Below are 16,674 nucleotides of genomic sequence, written 5' to 3'. Positions count from 1 at the left end.
AGCCACATCCTCAGCCAACGATGCCACTCCACAGCCTTGTGCGACATCCAAAAAAACAAAAAGAACACTTCTTAAAAGCCACCTTTGCCGAGTGGTTAAAGGAGCACTCAGATATGTCATCACAACATGCAGAACGATCGACGTAACTTACTTCCTGTATTATTGAAGCCGTAAAACATTTTGGTCACCTTGTTACAACAACCTCAAACTCAATCATCAACATTGTCTCGTTTTCATTCCTCCAGCACACCAACAGGTGTATTGCCTTTGAAATGCATTTTCAGGGCACAACAAGTTGGTCATAGAGAGTTTGCATTCCCACCACAACACGTTTCTTCACCACCAATGAAACCACCACACAGACAGTTGTGTGAAAATGTAAAAATAAAATAAAATAAATAAACCTTGTAACAGGCGACAGTTCATCAGGATAGTTCAATCTGTGCTTGTGCTGTTCAGCTGCTGCATCCTTGAGCATGCCGCTGAAGATGAACGGCATACTCTATTATGCAGCACCCTTCGTGCCAATGGAACAAAAACACGGACTCAAAAGCATTCTCCGTGTATCCGCAACTGCATCACAAACTCGATGTTCCGTTTCATTCACGTTCACAGTCCTCCACCACGGTCGCTTCAGATCAGCTCAGCCGAAGCACGGGCATCACAAGGGACCGGCGAATGTCCTTATATTAACGGTGGTACTTCATCGTCATCTTGAAATGTCGTGTCCACTTTTGGCCTGCGAGATAGTGAAGGCAGATGAGCATGGTATGCGGAGGCACGACTTCCTTCTTCTGGGGGGCTTCTTGAAGGGGAAAGTTGGAAAAAACAAGCACAAGGCAATTGTTGGAAGACTACAATGATGTGAAACAAAAGAAGGCAACCACATTTAGTGTTTATATTCTTCCATCATACGTTTTAATAACTAGAAGGGCACTCGGGAGAGTGCGTACCTCGGCCACACAATGACTGATCCACGAGAACATATCGGTCCCATTACATTTTGGAGGTATCGTGCCACATATCGTTTTTGGCCCGATCTCTCAATGGTGAAGAATCACTTTTTTAAAATGTTGCAGTAGGATCCGAATCCGGATCTTCACCAAAATGTAATCAGTTCGTCGTTGTCAAACACCCAATCTGCCCACCAAATTTCATCCGAATCCGTCGCCAACCTTTTGAGATATCCTGTTCAGAAACAAAAACAGGCAAACAGACAGACAGACAGACAGACAGACAGACAGGGGTGAAAACGAAACCTGGAAGGATGGCCGAGAGGTATGCACACACCTCCGAGTTGTTTGTCCTGGGTTCCAATCACGACCCAGCTATAAACCGTCATCCCGGTGTTTCACAGGCAGGGTGATTCATCAACGCGTGTGACGTCCTTCAGACGGATTGTTAAACGGGTGTCCCGTCTTCCACCATTAGTTTGTGGAGGCTAAAGATCCCGCTGTGTCCTTCGAGAAGAGTAAGCGAGCTATCGCCGGAACCATGAACAAATTACAAATTCCTGCCCAACCTTACAAGGGGCACTGCATCAGCTGTTCCGCCAGCAGACAAATGACAATCCACAGCCAAGTGCTTCACAGCAACGAGGACAAATGGGAAAATGATCACTAAAAGCCACAACATGACAGCTGGGGGAGGGGGGGGGTGATATAAAGGAGGTTCAAATGGAGAGACCACATATCTATTTGCTTTTGTAACCGAAGACCTATTTTACAACACTGCAAACTGAAAGGTCCTTACATCGCCTTGCTGTCCGGCTGATCGCAAGCCTGTCTCGAAGGTTCAGCACGAGGTCGTGGTTTCACAATGACACCGACCTACGAACACAGACCCTTCACTTAACCATTTTGTCGAATTTGCTTCCAAATTATTAAATAACTAGCAAATACAACCCGTCGCTTCGCTGATGGGGGAGAGGAAGAGGGAGGGGGGAGAGAGGAAGAGGGAGGGGGGAGAGAGGAAGAGGGAGGGGGAGAGAGAGAGAGAGAGAGAGAGAGAGAGAGAGAGAGAGAGAGAGAGAGAGAGAGAGAGAGAGAGAGAGAGAGAGAGAGAGAGAGAGAGAGAGAGAGAGAGAGAGAGACAGAGAGAGAGACAGAGAGAGAGAGAGAGAGAGAGAGAGAGAGAGAGAGAGAGAGAGAGAGAGAGAGAGAGAGAGAGAGAGAGAGAGAGAGAGAGAGAGAGAGAGAGAGAGAGAGAGAGAGAGAGAGAGAGAGAGAGAGAGAGAGACAGAGACAGAGACAGAGACAGAGACAGAGACAGAGGCGGCAGGTGTAGGCTGAGAGGAGGAAGGGTAGGTAGAGAGGATGAAGGAGGGGGGGGGGTTAGGGGGGAGGAGAGGAGAGCGACACCTCACCAAACGTTGCTATTCACTACAGGAGGGAGGGTGCGTGAGAGACACACACACACACACACACACACACACACACACACACACACACACACACACACACACACACACACACACACACCGAGGAAGCGACAGAGGTGTGGGAGGAGAGTGCTGCATTTTATGAGGAGGGGGGAGCAAGGAGGGGACACGGTGAGAGAAAAGGGTGGGGGGGGAGGAGGAAAAAAAAAAGAAACCCAAGAAAAGACAGGTGAGGGGTGGAGGTGGAGTTAGCAAATAGAATGATATGTGATGCTTAATGACTGAAGACGGAAAAAAAAAAACGTGTCAGAACAGCTGTACACCCAACGTCACAACAGAGTTTGTAAAGTAATCCGCTGATACATCTGCAAAAACTTTGATATTCTAGTTCCAGAAAATTTATGGGAAAATGAACCAAAAGCAATCACTGAAAACATTGAAGTACCGCTCACGTACGACCTCATGATTCCATCAGGCGTGAACATCGACAACAAAGCATTGCGACCAGATTTTTTTTTTTTTTTTTGTATACCTTGGTCGAGGCTCGTATGAGAGCTAACACACAACTCACAGCAAGGAGGCATGAGACAAGAGGGGCGGGAGTGGAAGGGACAAAACAGTGGGGAACAGACACATTAGGTGAACTGTGGAAGGGAGAGGGATGGGGATGGGACGGGGAACATGGCGAAGAGAAGATGGACATTTCAGGGACTTTCAGGAAGGAAAGTAGGAGAAATGAAGGAAGTGGGCTTGGGTGGATTATCGGGGGTAGAAAAGATCGAGGATTTGGATGGGGGAAGATAAGAGGTGGTGGTGAACAGCTGTTTTGAAAGCCTGGAGGGAAGAATGGGAAAGAATAGAGTGAGGAAGTTTATTCCAAAGGCGGGAAAAAAGAGGAATGAAAGAGTGAAGATGAGCAGTGATTCGTGATTTTGGTAGTTTTACCAGAAGGGGGTTGTTGGCGGACCTTGAGCGCCCTGTGGAAATGTGGTGGGGACAAATCGCAGAGAGAGAGCAGGGGGGCAAGGCTGGAGAGGAGTCGGTAGAAGACAGAAAGACCACCGACCAACCTGCAGTGATTGAGTGAGAGGCCCAAAGACTCAGCTTCATTGCGGGAGATGCCGATGATCTTAAATGCCCTGGTTTCGACAGCGTGAAGCCGAGAAAGGTGGGAGGCAGGAGCACCAGCCCAGAGGGGAGAGCAGTACTCCATCAGGCTACGGACAAAAGCTTTGTAAGTGGTCAGGAGCTCAAGAGGGCCGAGGAAGGACTTAGCACGACGGAGGATTCCCAGTCGGCGACTGGCTTTTGAGGCGAGGTTGGAAATGTGACTTTCCCAGGAAAGGTCATGGCAGATAGTGAGACCTAGAAGCTTGAAAGAAAAGACTTCTTCCAGAGGATTGTTGAGAAAGTGGATGGGGGGGTTTTGTAAACGGTCCTTTCGAAGAGACATAGTGAGAGTGTGAGATTTGTCTGGATTGAAAGACATGTTCCACGTGTTGGACCAGTTTGTGATTTTATCCAGATCTGCAGTGAGCGAAGAAGCTGCTGCTTGCCGGTCTGAGGGATGACAGATGGTACGGCAGAGGGTGGAGTCGTCGGCAAAGAGAAATAGAGGATTTTCCAGAGAGTCCGTGATATCATACTTCGGTCCAGAAAAAACAGAGGAAGGCATTACGAACTGAGGTGTTAATACCAGTGATTTTGGACTAATGATGCAGAAATCAGGAAAATGACCAAATATCAAGACCTCAAGCATGAAGTGAAAAGATCCTGGAAGCTGAAAAATGCCAAAGTTGTACCAGTGATGATGAAGAACCTCAGGGGAATGATGAAGAAGAACCTCACAGAGATTTAAAAACCATCCATGGGAAAATCACGACAAACGAATGACAGTTGGAAGCCGTCCTGGGATGTCACGATCCTGAAGAGAACCCTCGACACAAAACTTTGAAAACAGAAAACTTCACAGCCTGGTCTGTGAATCGTGACCCCTTACTGAAATGAAGGTGGATACTTTGAGCTCACCCTTGGAGGACTCCATTCCACATTCTGAAACCCCGTATGTACACACACACACACACACACACACACACACACACACACACACACACACACACACACACACACACACACACACACACACACACACACACCCTTTTATTAGTATAGATGTATCAATCTATTAATCTCTCTCGTGCTTTCAAGGTTTTGAAAAAAAGGTGAAAAGCAAGTGCAGGAATGCTGAACTAACTGAAGACGAGAGGTCCAAATGATTGGAGATCAAAATGAGCACGCGGAGGGCTCGAATGGTATTGGATGAAAGAGGTTGACGGGGAAAGTAGTGAAATTAGAAGGTGGAGGTGAAAAGTGCAAAAGTGAAATCAAACCCTGGGCATGGTGACCTCCAGATGACCTGTGGTTTGAGATCTTCGAGCAACGCTGCTATCAGGGGACACTTCGTCAGGGAGGACAAGTTGGAAGATCTAGAATAAAACACCATTTGGAATTCCTCAAAATGTATTTTCTCCACACACACTTTTATATATTTATTTAAAAATATACTTTTATATCTATATATATTTATATATGTAGATATCAGATGCACCGCCTGACTGTTATGCTGAGCATCGCCACGGATTATGCATGACACGGTAAAACCGCATAATCTGCACAGAGTAACCATATGTCTGCCACCCAGACAATTGTTCCTGCTAATGCAAACCGTTAAATCAGAAGGCATGTGATGTGATCGGCAGGCAAATATAAAAATGTGAAGTGTGACAGGCACTCCCCCGATCCCCAATGGACACAGTCCCTCACCATATTATCTATATAACACAGTTGACCATATAATCTTTGTCTGACAGTTGCCGGGCCAAGGCCTCTGTGTTGGAGGTGACGCTTTGGTGGAGGTCCATGTCCAATGCGGATCGGGGGAGTGCTCGTAACACACCACATGTTTCGATCATACATATATACATATTGTTGCGGTTCTCGGAACCGCATTCATCCAACAGATAGTGGTCCCAAGACAGTTATTCCATTATTATACGTGTAGATAGTCCCTTTCCTTTTGTCAAGCGGGACAACAAGGGAGTGCGTTGCGATGATCTCATAGCTAGGTTTGCTTACATCATTTTTTTCTTCGTTTTGTCCCTACTCTTCTTTTTGTCTGATTATTCCTGAGGTAAATCAGCTATGTGCGCCTTCGCTGTGAGGTGGACCCTCATTAAGGCCAGCGCGTACGGCACCGCTGCAAGGAAATGATACGGCGCAGAGCCCTCGTTCCGAAGCGAGCCCTAAACCCAACGTGTGCAGCGAGTCATATCGTGCACTTCGCAGTGCGGGATTATCGACTCGAGCTTCCGATGATCTGGGGAAGATTGCCGGTTGTATTAAAAAGACATACGAATGAATACTTATTAAAAGGCTGCACGAATGGTGTTTTTCACAACACAGGAAATACACAGCGGGCACGACGACCACACTGCACGAAACGCAAATGGAGGCCAATAAAGACGACTCCACGCCATGTTGGGCGGGATACGAGTGTGCGGAGTAGAAGCGGCTCGTTCCTTTTCAACCTCAATATCCGACACATATTGGTGTTCGCCCCGCGCACACGCTAGCAGAGTCCTGCGAACGCGAGCGCTGGCCATGTGCGTAATTGCCGAACCCCGTGCACTGTATCGAATGTGCTCGAAGGCAGACACGTACGCCGCTCACGAAACGTGCATGGATTTATCCATAACGATGTACCTTCGGCCTTCGCTGGCACCAGCGGATTCCCCACGGATGGTGAACGTCTTCTCGTCTCTACGGCCAGCGAGGGCTGTGATCGAGCCAGGGAATGTACAGTGCGGGCCGCGTTGGCGCACGTTGATCGGTGCTGGTTGGGCATGCAGGACCCTCGGCCGGTCGCCAGGGCATGGCCCGGGGGTTTTTGCAGGACTGTTCGCGTGCCAATTTCGGTGTGGGCGATTCGTGTCATGTCGTGGGGTCGGAGCGGAATATTGCTGCTGTCTGAGGTGACCTTGCCGGAAACAAAGTGAGGCTGTTTCCGGCCAAAGTTAGCGGGCCACGTGAGGGGTTGGGGCCAATCGGAGTGCCCGATTCAGGTGATGATGTTCGCTTCGGGGTGGCCCCTCCCCCTGCACTGCAAGTCCTATAAAGTTTGGAGCAGTCCCTCCGCCTTTCTCTCTTTTCTCTTTCGCTCGCTGGCCCGATCTGGCCTCGCCCTCGTCCCTCCGCACGAACCACCTCTTGCTGTCTGGACTCCGCCTCCTCATCTCCGCCCACACGACGTCAACCCCACCCGCCTACCTGGTCCCGCCAACCACTCCGTCCACGCACCCTGGACTCCGCCCCTTCTCCACTCAAGCCCCTCCTTCACGAACATGGTCTCCACACGCTCTGCTGAAGCCAGAGACGACGTGCCAGCTGTCGGATGCTGCACTACGGAGCATCCCCCCCGAAACGTATTGGTGGCGCATCGTGCTATCAAGCACAAAGGTACCAAGAACGTAGCCTCAACTCCTTTCCCTTCTCGTTTCAATACTCCCTCTTCATCGGGTTTTCTGTGTCTGTGTGTGTGCGTGTCCTGGCGCCTGTCTGCTTAAGTAAGGCTGCAGAAGATCATTATTGTTATTATTATTGTTATTATTTTCACGTTAAGTCTGCTCTGTGTCCGTTTTTGTAAGTTGCTTGTTTATTTGCTGCATCACACCTCTCTCCCCTAACTCTCCACAACACACCCCAATAAATCTTAATCGTGCCACATACCTTTCCTCGCCCAATGTAAATAAATCATTATTAGGAATGTTCCCTGCTCGTTTTTGTCTTTTCTACCATTGATCCAGTATGGTCCGAATCCTAGCTTAGCCAGGGCTTTATTCCCAACGATCCGTTCCTTTTAGCCGGTATGTCCTTGGCAGTCTCACTCGGCTGCATCTAATCCGGAAAAGTGATCCAGTCCGGTGGAGTGATCCGGTTCAGACAAGGCGTACTGAGGGCGTGTTCCCCGGTAATTAAACCAGGTGATTAATTAGGTAACCCGATGAACCCACAGACGGGAGGACCCGAGGTCACATGGTTGAGTTATTGACATCCATGGTCGGTTAAGTGACCCGTCGCGTCACGGAATTATCTGTGTGCGACGGCCTACAATTCCAGGGAGTCTGGTGGGAATGGAGATAGCTTCCCCCACCAAGTGGTCTTCTCACCTGACCCCCGGCCCACAACAATATATATATATATATATATATATATATATATATATATATATATATATATATATATATATATATATATATATATATATATATATATATATATATTGTTGCGTTTGAGGGGGGGTATGCATTCAAAGGGTAATTAGGATGTTTAATTAGGTATGCCATGCTGTTCGAGTTTACCAGGATCTCGATGTAATAAGTAGCAATTCAGTGGTGATAAGTTGTCTAGTAAATGTTCATTTCTTCAAGGGGGGAAATGATAAATGTCACGTAATTAGATAGGGACACGGGATAGGGTAAGTGTGTCTGCGTAAACCCCTTTTGGTATTCTCTGAAGACGGGCCGTGACGTCACAGGACAGTGCAGCGGATGGCTCCGCCCCGTGATCACGATTGGCGGAAGGCGATGGCGGTGGGCCAATAAACGGCTCGATTGAAGTGACGAGGACAGAAGGATAAAAAGGTTCTGTTCGGGGTCGAAAAGGAAGAAGAAGAAGATTACAACCAGAACGATCGTGTTTTTTTGGTGTGGAAGCTGTGGCGGCAGAGAGCGTCCTGGTTGCTGTGCTGAGTCGATCGTGCTCTTGATCGTGTCTGGGAGCCTTGCCGAGCCTCGTGCCTCGCCTCGGTTGGCTCTGGGGTTCTGCTGGCTCGGAGTACGGGGTCGGGCAGCGGGCGGACCTGCCTCCCTCTCCTGCTCGCGGCTTGGCGCGGGAGCTGGTTCCCTGGTGGCTGTGGGCGGACTTGGGCCAGGACCAGGAGGTAGACAGCACCGCGGTTTCTCCTGCCCCCCCCCCTGGCGAGAGCAAGGCCGGCTCGTCCGACGCCGATCCAGGGACAGTTGCGTCCACACCACGGTCCAGCCTGACCACCAGAAATAGCTACGTTTTGTGTGTGTGTGTGTGCTTGGCGCCTTAGAAGGTTTGAGATCTCTATATTCATTGGAATTGTCTGTGTTTTTCCCCATGCCCGATCGCATACCATCCCGTCGAATCGCCCCAGATCCCTCTTCTTGCCGAGTCTTGTTATTTCTGGTGAATATAAAAACAAATAAACATCATCAACTGAGTGAAAAGTGACTCGTGCCACCTTCCTCGTCCCGTTTGCGGTAGAGCGATTAGAACCGCCATGTTTGGGTTATAAACAAATAAATCGCCTTCATCGTTTCGGCTCATTCTACGTTGGCGGGACTGTTCAAGTCCCGTGGACGTCACAATATATATATATATATATATATATATATATATATATATATATATATATATATATATATATATATATATATATGTGTGTGTGTGTGTGTGTGTGTGTGTGTAAATATATGTATAACTTTATATACTGTATCGATAAATATATATATTGTATCGATAAATAAATATATATATATATATATATATATATATATATATATATATATATATATATATATATATATATATATATATATATATATATATATATATATATATATATATAAACTGGTGCATATCAAACACACCTCAACAATGAGTTTTCCTTTTCTCAAGCCTAATTTGTTGTGAAGATTGAACTGTACCTTGTTTTTCACCTTCACTCTGATGTATTTGGGTTGGACGTCAACATCGACCAGCGAGGTATCCAAGTACCTGAGAGTTTATGATGATAAAGACAAAAAGTAACAGGACAATGTAGAAAAACAAGTTTCTTTCATGATTACCAGGGGGGCGAATTGGGTGTAATGGGCAAACGGTGGGGGATGGGGTTGGGACGGGCAGAACGGAAGGGGAGATGGGGACAAATTAAAGGGGTGGAGCAGGTAGATGGGGGGGGAGGGGGAAAAGATGTCTGAAATAGGGGTGGGGGAAAGTGGTCTGAAATGTGGGGGGAGTGGACTCTCAGTAGCACAATAGCAGGCTCAGTTCTGTTTTAAATGGGTCAATATTTCCACATTTATGTTTCCAGTTGCAACAAGAAGGGCACTCGGGAGAGCACATACCTCCGCCAGGCTGATTAGTTTACATTTTGTATCCCATTAACAGACCGCATCTGGATTCAGACCAGAACTAAAATCGAATCGGCTTCTTCTTGTCACCGACCCAATTCATCCACCGAGTTTCATCTAAATTCGTCCATAACTTTTTGAGATATCGTGCTATATATCGGTTTAGCCTCATCACTAAATGGTGAAGAATCACTTAAAAAATTCTCGAAGTCGGATCTGGATCTTCACCAAAATCTAATCAATTCTTCTTTGTTACATACCCAACCTGCCCACCAAGTTTCATCCAAATCCACCCACAACTTTTTCCAGTAATCTTGCTGTATGTCGTTTTTGGCCTTATTTCTTAATGGTGAAACATCACTTTAAAAATTCTCAGATCCAGATCCTGATTTGGATCTTCACCAAAATCGATCATCTTGTCTGTGTCTCATACCCAAGCTCTCCACAAAATTTCGTCGAAATCAGTCCACAACTTTTTGAGATATCCTGTTCACAGACAGACAAACAGACAGATAGGAGTGAAAACAAGGTGGTGGAGGTAATTAGTTGTGATTAATTATTGGGAGTAATTGTGGGGTGGGGGGTACTTTGTAACCACTTAACCTAGATAAAAGGTTCCTATTGTAAGGAAAGGATATATTACATTACTCGAGAGATGAGTAAGTCAGAATGACACCAGTTAATGTTTCCATAAAAGTTAAAAGTCAGGCAAATTGATGTAACCGACCGGATCAGTGAATGAAAACGTAAAGGATTTTCATGGAGTTACCTGCGCAGACTCACACTTACCTGTACAGAGCAAGGTCAAGAATGAAGGAACTGTCATCATCTGCCTCAGTAAGTCGGAAATCGAACCTGTCGCAGTGAAAGAAAAATATCTCACGAAATAAAATTGAGGTACAATGATATCTGTAACATCTAATTCTTTTGTAGAAGTCTCACTGAGAAGCCGTCTGGTCCTGGATTAGATCGCACATTAACTGGTTGTCAACTGGTTGTCTCCTCTGCATATATGTTGTGGGCATCAAAGTATCTTTTACGAAAGAATAGGCTGTTATGTACCTGAACCTGAGCCAAATTTCGTACTTGGTGTCATAATTAATAATATGGAGTTGGTCTCCTCCACTCATGAGGCTCCTTCACTGAGAGAATCTGGTGAGCAGGATCAGCATCAGGAAAACGAGCCACATGTCCATCCAGCCATAGCTGACACTCATGGACGATGCAGGTTACAAATCTCATTTGAGTTTCTCTCAGCAACTGCTCGTTGGACACAAAGTCCGACCAGCGATAGCCAAGGATTCTCCGAAGAGACCTGGTGCCAAAGGAATTGAGTCTCCGTATTCTCATAATGGGATTCAGCTCATCCCCCATCCAAAACAATGATATTTTCGACCTCCGTCAATTCCCCCCACCCCTAAGCCCACCCCCTTCCAAATTTTCAGTTTTTCCTTCCTAGGAGTTTCCTTCTGCATCCATCTTGTCCACCCCTTGCATTCTTTTCTACCCCTCATTCCCCCACACACCTTTTTGTTTGTCCAAATCTCCCTCTATTTTGCTCTTCAACCTTGCTGTTGGTGTCTGTCTGTCTGTCTGTCTCTCATTTTGGTCTGTTGCGTCCCAATACATATCTATGTTCCAGCTCTTCCACGAGCCTTAACTTTGTATACAAAAACAAAAAGAAAAACCTTCATTATGAGAATATGGAGGACACAAATTAATGAAGTTCACTTTCTTTTTTAGCTGTTGGTTTTGTCGAGTTTAGTTCGAGTACAAAATGGATGTTGACAGGCTTTGCATTTTCAGATGCTTCCTAGTTGTACCTGGGTTCATTGATGTTGAGTATGCGCCCGTCTGTACCAACGAGGGATCTTGCGTGATCTTTCCCTATTTTCTGCTGCTCCCTGCATGCAGTCAGACAAGATTGTACACGACATCCGTGACCTTCACCACTTGCGGCCTGTGAAATGGGCAATTCGCCGGTGTCAGAAGGAATCTGGGCCTGTGGTGAGGCTGATACAGGGAAGAGGTTTAAAGATCGCAAAGCCTTCGGGCTGCGCCTCAAAATCGAACCACGAACCTGCTGGTTCTCTGTGTTTTCCGCCGCTCTTCGATGAAGTTGTGAGCTTCGAGCCGCGATTCAGGAGTGAATTCCGTCTCTTCGCTCCAGAATTTTCGTTCTTCATCTTGATCCATAATAACAGACCTGCGAGGCAACAACAACGCGGTTGATTCTTGGTGCTCTCGGAAAATAACTTGGCAAGTCAAATGAAAACATGAAAAGGACAGAGCCAAAAATATTAAACACAACATGAACAGTAAGGTATTCAAGTATATAATGGGTAAAGAAAGGGTTATTAGGAAAGTGTGGGCCCACTGACGAATAGTGCAGGAGAATTGGTGAATGATGATGGTGAGATGGCAGGCTTATTAAATATTTTTTGCTTCTACATTTACACAGGAACAGTGAGAGGAATTGCCAATAGCTGAGAGTATCTATCTCCTGGGTGAGCAAGGGCTTTTCGAAAAGATCATTAAGGGATGATAAAGTTCCAGGGCCAGATAATATAGATCCTAGAGAATTATGGGAGGTGATGGAGCAGATCAGCGAGGTGTTGGCAGATATATTTAACAGCTTGTTGGAGTCTGGACAGGTACCAGAGGATTGGAGATGAGTAAATGTAATAGCGTAATTTAATAAAGGTTCCAGAGAAGAATTGGGGAATAATAGACCTGTTAGTTTGACTTCAGTTGTGGGAAAGATGTTGGAGTCGTTAATTAAGGAACGGATAGGGAACCATTTATTAAATTTAAACTAATTAAAGGTATTCAGCATGGATATACTAAAGGGAGGTCATGTTGAACAAATTTGAGTTCCATGAAGCAGTTCCTGATTGGGTGGATCAGGGAATGGCAGTAGATGTCATTTAAATCTAGACTTTGAGAAGGCATTTGATAAGATACCACATTGGAGGCTGCAGCCCAGGTGAGGGCTTGCAATGTGGCTTTCCAGGTAACTAAGTAGATTGGAAACAGGCTCGATGAGAGGAAGCAAAGAGTAGCTGTGAATGGGCGGATGTAAGTAGTGGGGTACCTGAGGGTTCAGGACAAGGAGCATTATCTAATATATAAAGAAGAAAGTTTGTTTGTGTGTTTGTTCGTGAATGCATTCGGACCCTGCATGAGCCAATGCAACCAAACTTTGCGTGGCCTCCTCTTGCATCCAGAGGAATGTCGGGGATTATGTCTGGTTAAAAAAAAAAAAAACACAAATTTACCCCAGATAAAACCAGATAATTGGCCTCCAGGCCTCGATAGGGTATTGTGCTGATACACTGCCTGGGTTTTTTTCTCTCGGGAACGATCGAGTAATATGTATTGTGAAGATCGTATGTTGAGAGTTTGTATGTAGTGATTTGTTATCGACAACACAAATTTAGTTAACCTCCACCATCGAATATGGACGGAGGTTACTGTTTTCACCCCTGTCTGTTTGTTTGTGAACAGTATTACGGAAAAAACTCCTGGACGGATTTCGACGAAACTTGGTGGGGGGATTAGGTCTGGTCCAAGGATCATGCCATTAGATTTTGGACTTGGTTCAAAGTCCAATATGGCCGCTACGGCGGCCATTTTGAAAAAAAAATTTAATTTTTGTTTTTGCATTTCTACATGTTTTAAGTGATTTCCAACCAAAAAAAAAATTGTTAGAGAAAAAAAAAACTTAGAAAATTTTGCAACTTTTTCAACAAAATTTCGATTTTTTTTTTTTTTGCATTCCTACATGTTTTAAGTGATTTCCAACAAAAAAAAACATGCCAAAATTATAATTGCGGCTGATTTTGGAACTTCAGGTGGATATACCCACGTAAAATCAATTTCTGTCTCAAGGAATCGAGTTATGACGAATGAATTGAGTATGTCAAAGTTAAAAGTAAAAGGGAAAGTTGCAAACTATAACTCTGTGAGCACTGTTGACATCAAATTGAATGAATAGGATATCAGGTTCACTTGAGTGACCTGGCAGTATTGGCGGCGGAGGTTTTGCACTCTACCGAGTGCTCCCCCTCTAGTTATTATAGTGTTTACATGTGCACCTGTTATTAAAAAGATTACTTTACTGAGAAAATCTCAGCAACAAGTCAACATTGCTTCACGGACATTTCACGAATGTCTGGAAAACCTTGAAAGAAAATATTTTGAAAATAAAATTAATATAAACAAGTTAAAAGAAGGGACAGTGGTCCAAGCGCATTTTGCAACCCCCAAGATTGGTAATTCATACGAAACAAGGCCAACATTCCCCAATTTGTCATGCAGGCAATACTTAAATACATATTTCATTGAATTTTCTCAGGCAATGCCGGATACTTCAGCTAGTTATTTCAAAATTATTCCGTTTATTTATGATACGTGTAACACCCAGCAACCCATGCCTGCAGAAAACACTTTTTGGAACGCCAGCCGCATTTTTCCATCCAATCTTCATGTAACTTTGTTAAAAAAATAGCCATGGGTAGGCGTTCATACGTTGAAAGTTTCGTGAAAATTAATCAAGCGGTTGCGGAGAAAACAAATTTAAAACCGAATAAAGGTGAAAATTGAGGGTGGAAGAAAAAAAAGTGAGGGCCTCGGCCGACGTTCCACAACATGGTCAAGGATGGTTGTGGACGCCTGTTACTAGTTTACATCAATGATTTAGATAGTGGGTTTAAGAGTAGGCTTTCGAAATTTGCAGATGACACGAAGCTTAAAGGCAAGGTACAAAGCAGAGAGGGTGCTGATCAGATTCAAGAAAGTCAAAATACCATCAGAGTTTGGGGAAAATATTGGCAGATGCAGTTTAACATAAATAAAGGTAAGGTTTTGGGGATGGGTAAGAATAATAAAAAAGAGGGATTACATAATACAAGGGGTAATGTTGGAGCACGTCACACAGGAGAAGGATCTGGGGGTGGTAATAGACGCAGGAGATCAGCATACAGGACAATGCGAGGCAGCTATAGGTAGAGCAAATCGGGTTTTAGGCTGTATTCGGAGGGGGATCAATTATAAATCAAAAGAGGTTGTGTTAACATTGTAAAGGAATTTAGTGAGGCCACATCCAGAATATTGCGTGCAGTTCTGATCACCACAGTTCTGGAAGGACATAGATGCCATAGAGAGGATTCAGAGCAGCGCTACTAGATTGATTCTGGGCCTAGCTCGACTCAACTCTGAGAAGTGGCTGAAGGAGACAGGAGTTTATACATTCGAAAGGAGGCGGTTACGAGGGGTTTATCATAGAGATGTTTAAGATAATGAGTGCAGAAGAGTTCTTCAGCAGAAGAGACAGTGATAGGACCATGGACCATCGCCTGAGAGTAAAGATGACAGTTAATACAGTAGTAAGTCAGGGTCTTTCACTCAGAGAGTCGCTAATGCATGGAATGATCTCCCTGGAAAGGTAGTGGCATAAGAAATAGTAAATTTATAGGTTCAAATTGGAATTGCATCAGTACCTTGATGCATTGGAGATAGAGGAAAACAGGGATATTGGCAGAATTTGTTGGTAGCGTGAGTATGGATGGGTGATTGTATCTGGTGTTGGTGTTGCGTAGGCATGATGTCCCAAATGGCCTCCTCTGCACCAAAGTTTCTTGTACAGTGCCTCTACAAAGTATATACCCCCTTTCAATATTTTCACCTTTTGTTGCCTTATAACCTGGGATGAAACTTCATTAAATCAGACTTTCCACCTTTATTTACACATCATAACCCACAACTTCCAAATGAAAAACAAGTTCTACTAATTTCAGAAAATTAATTAAAAATACAAAACTAGAATATTGTTGCGGACCCGGGGTCAGGGGCGAAGATCATGAGGGGTGAGCTACCTCAGGTTCCCAGCAGACTGTCCAGAATCGCAGGCCATCGCACACGAATAATTTCTTGATGCGGCAGGTCGCTAATCGACCATGAACGCCAATAACTCGACCACGTGACTTAGGGTCCTCCATCTAATACCGTTCACCTAAAGGTCACGTGATCTAAATACTGGAGAAATGCCCTGGGTATGCACTTGCTCAAACCGGATCACTTTACCAGATCAGATGCAGCTGAGCGGAACTGCCAAGCACGTACCAGCTAGGAAACAGATGATTGGGGGATAATGGCCCGGCTAAACGAGGGTGCGAACCATGCTGGACCAATAAAAGAAAACATGAAAATGAGCTGGGAACATTTCTATACAAGGCATTTATTCACAATCAAGCAAAGAAAAGTATGTGGCACAGTGAATTGGGTTTATTTTTATGTATAGCAGGGGATAGCAAGGAATTTGTGGGGTGCGGCAAAAGGCAACAAATTACAAAAGCAGACACGGAGCAGAGTTGTCTCGTGATATCTTCTGCAATCTTAATTTATGCTAGGACAGGCACCATCATGCACACACACACACACACACACACACACACACACACACACACACACACACACACACACACACACACACACACACACACACACACACACGGAAGATTAGATATAGCCCAGAGAGAAAGAAAGCAGGTGAGGATAAATGACCTCTCAATACCTGGCGCAGTTGGCAGACCAACGCAACCAAAACGCTTATGGAGAGGTAGGTGGGAGGATTACTGATTGTGTCTAAGGTGTGGGAGTGAGAGGTGTGGTGTAGTGCAATGTGGAGAGGTGCAGTGTCATGCCAGAGGAAAATGGGATTGCGAGTCGGTAATGATGCTCTTTGTGCATCCAAAGAAGAGGGGATGGAGGGGTGGAAAGAGAGGGGGAGAGAGAGAGAGGGGGGAGAGAGAGAGAGAGAGAGAGAGAGAGAGAGAGAGAGAGAGAGAGAGAGAGAGAGATAGAGAGAGAGAGAGAGAGAGAGAGAGAGAGAGAGAGAGAGAGAGAGAGGAGAACAGATGTGTGAGGAGAAAAAATCCCTCACCTAGCTGTGTAAAGGTCTGTATGTGTAGCGTATACCTCCGCTCCGCCTGAGTGTTCCCACCTCGTGATATAGCGCGTTATCTCCTGCTTAATTATCTGCCGGGGCTCGTGGCAACATGCACTCTGCACTGGTCC

General features: G+C 45.3%; 1 protein-coding gene across 4 annotated transcripts in view; it reads right to left on the bottom strand.

Annotated features, from left to right (window-relative positions):
- Positions 1 to 139: 139 nt before the first annotated feature.
- The window catches only part of LOC147009296 (dynein axonemal assembly factor 11-like), a 31,018-nt gene continuing 14,483 nt past the window's right edge, over positions 140 to 16,674 (bottom strand). For 2 of the 4 annotated variants that reach the window (XM_085862061.1, XM_085862064.1), the window contains exons 6-12: positions 11,678 to 11,803; positions 11,421 to 11,501; positions 10,387 to 10,452; positions 9,172 to 9,241; positions 4,771 to 4,866; positions 1,753 to 1,829; positions 140 to 805 (exon numbers count right to left, since the gene is read on the bottom strand). In XM_085862061.1, coding sequence (XP_085718187.1) covers positions 685 to 805; positions 1,753 to 1,829; positions 4,771 to 4,866; positions 9,172 to 9,241; positions 10,387 to 10,452; positions 11,421 to 11,501; positions 11,678 to 11,803 — 637 coding nt within the window. In that variant the 3' untranslated portion in view covers positions 140 to 684. The remainder of the gene's footprint in view (positions 806 to 1,752; positions 1,830 to 4,770; positions 4,867 to 9,171; positions 9,242 to 10,386; positions 10,453 to 11,420; positions 11,502 to 11,677; positions 11,804 to 16,674) is intronic. The other 2 variants (XM_085862062.1, XM_085862063.1) reach the window with 2 other exon arrangements.

Source organism: Eptatretus burgeri, chromosome 17 (genome assembly GCF_056783735.1).
Source record: "Eptatretus burgeri isolate ZD-2024b chromosome 17, Ebu_testis_v1, whole genome shotgun sequence".
Taxonomy (NCBI): domain Eukaryota; kingdom Metazoa; phylum Chordata; class Myxini; order Myxiniformes; family Myxinidae; genus Eptatretus; species Eptatretus burgeri.
This window is presented reverse-complemented; position numbering and strand designations above follow the sequence as displayed.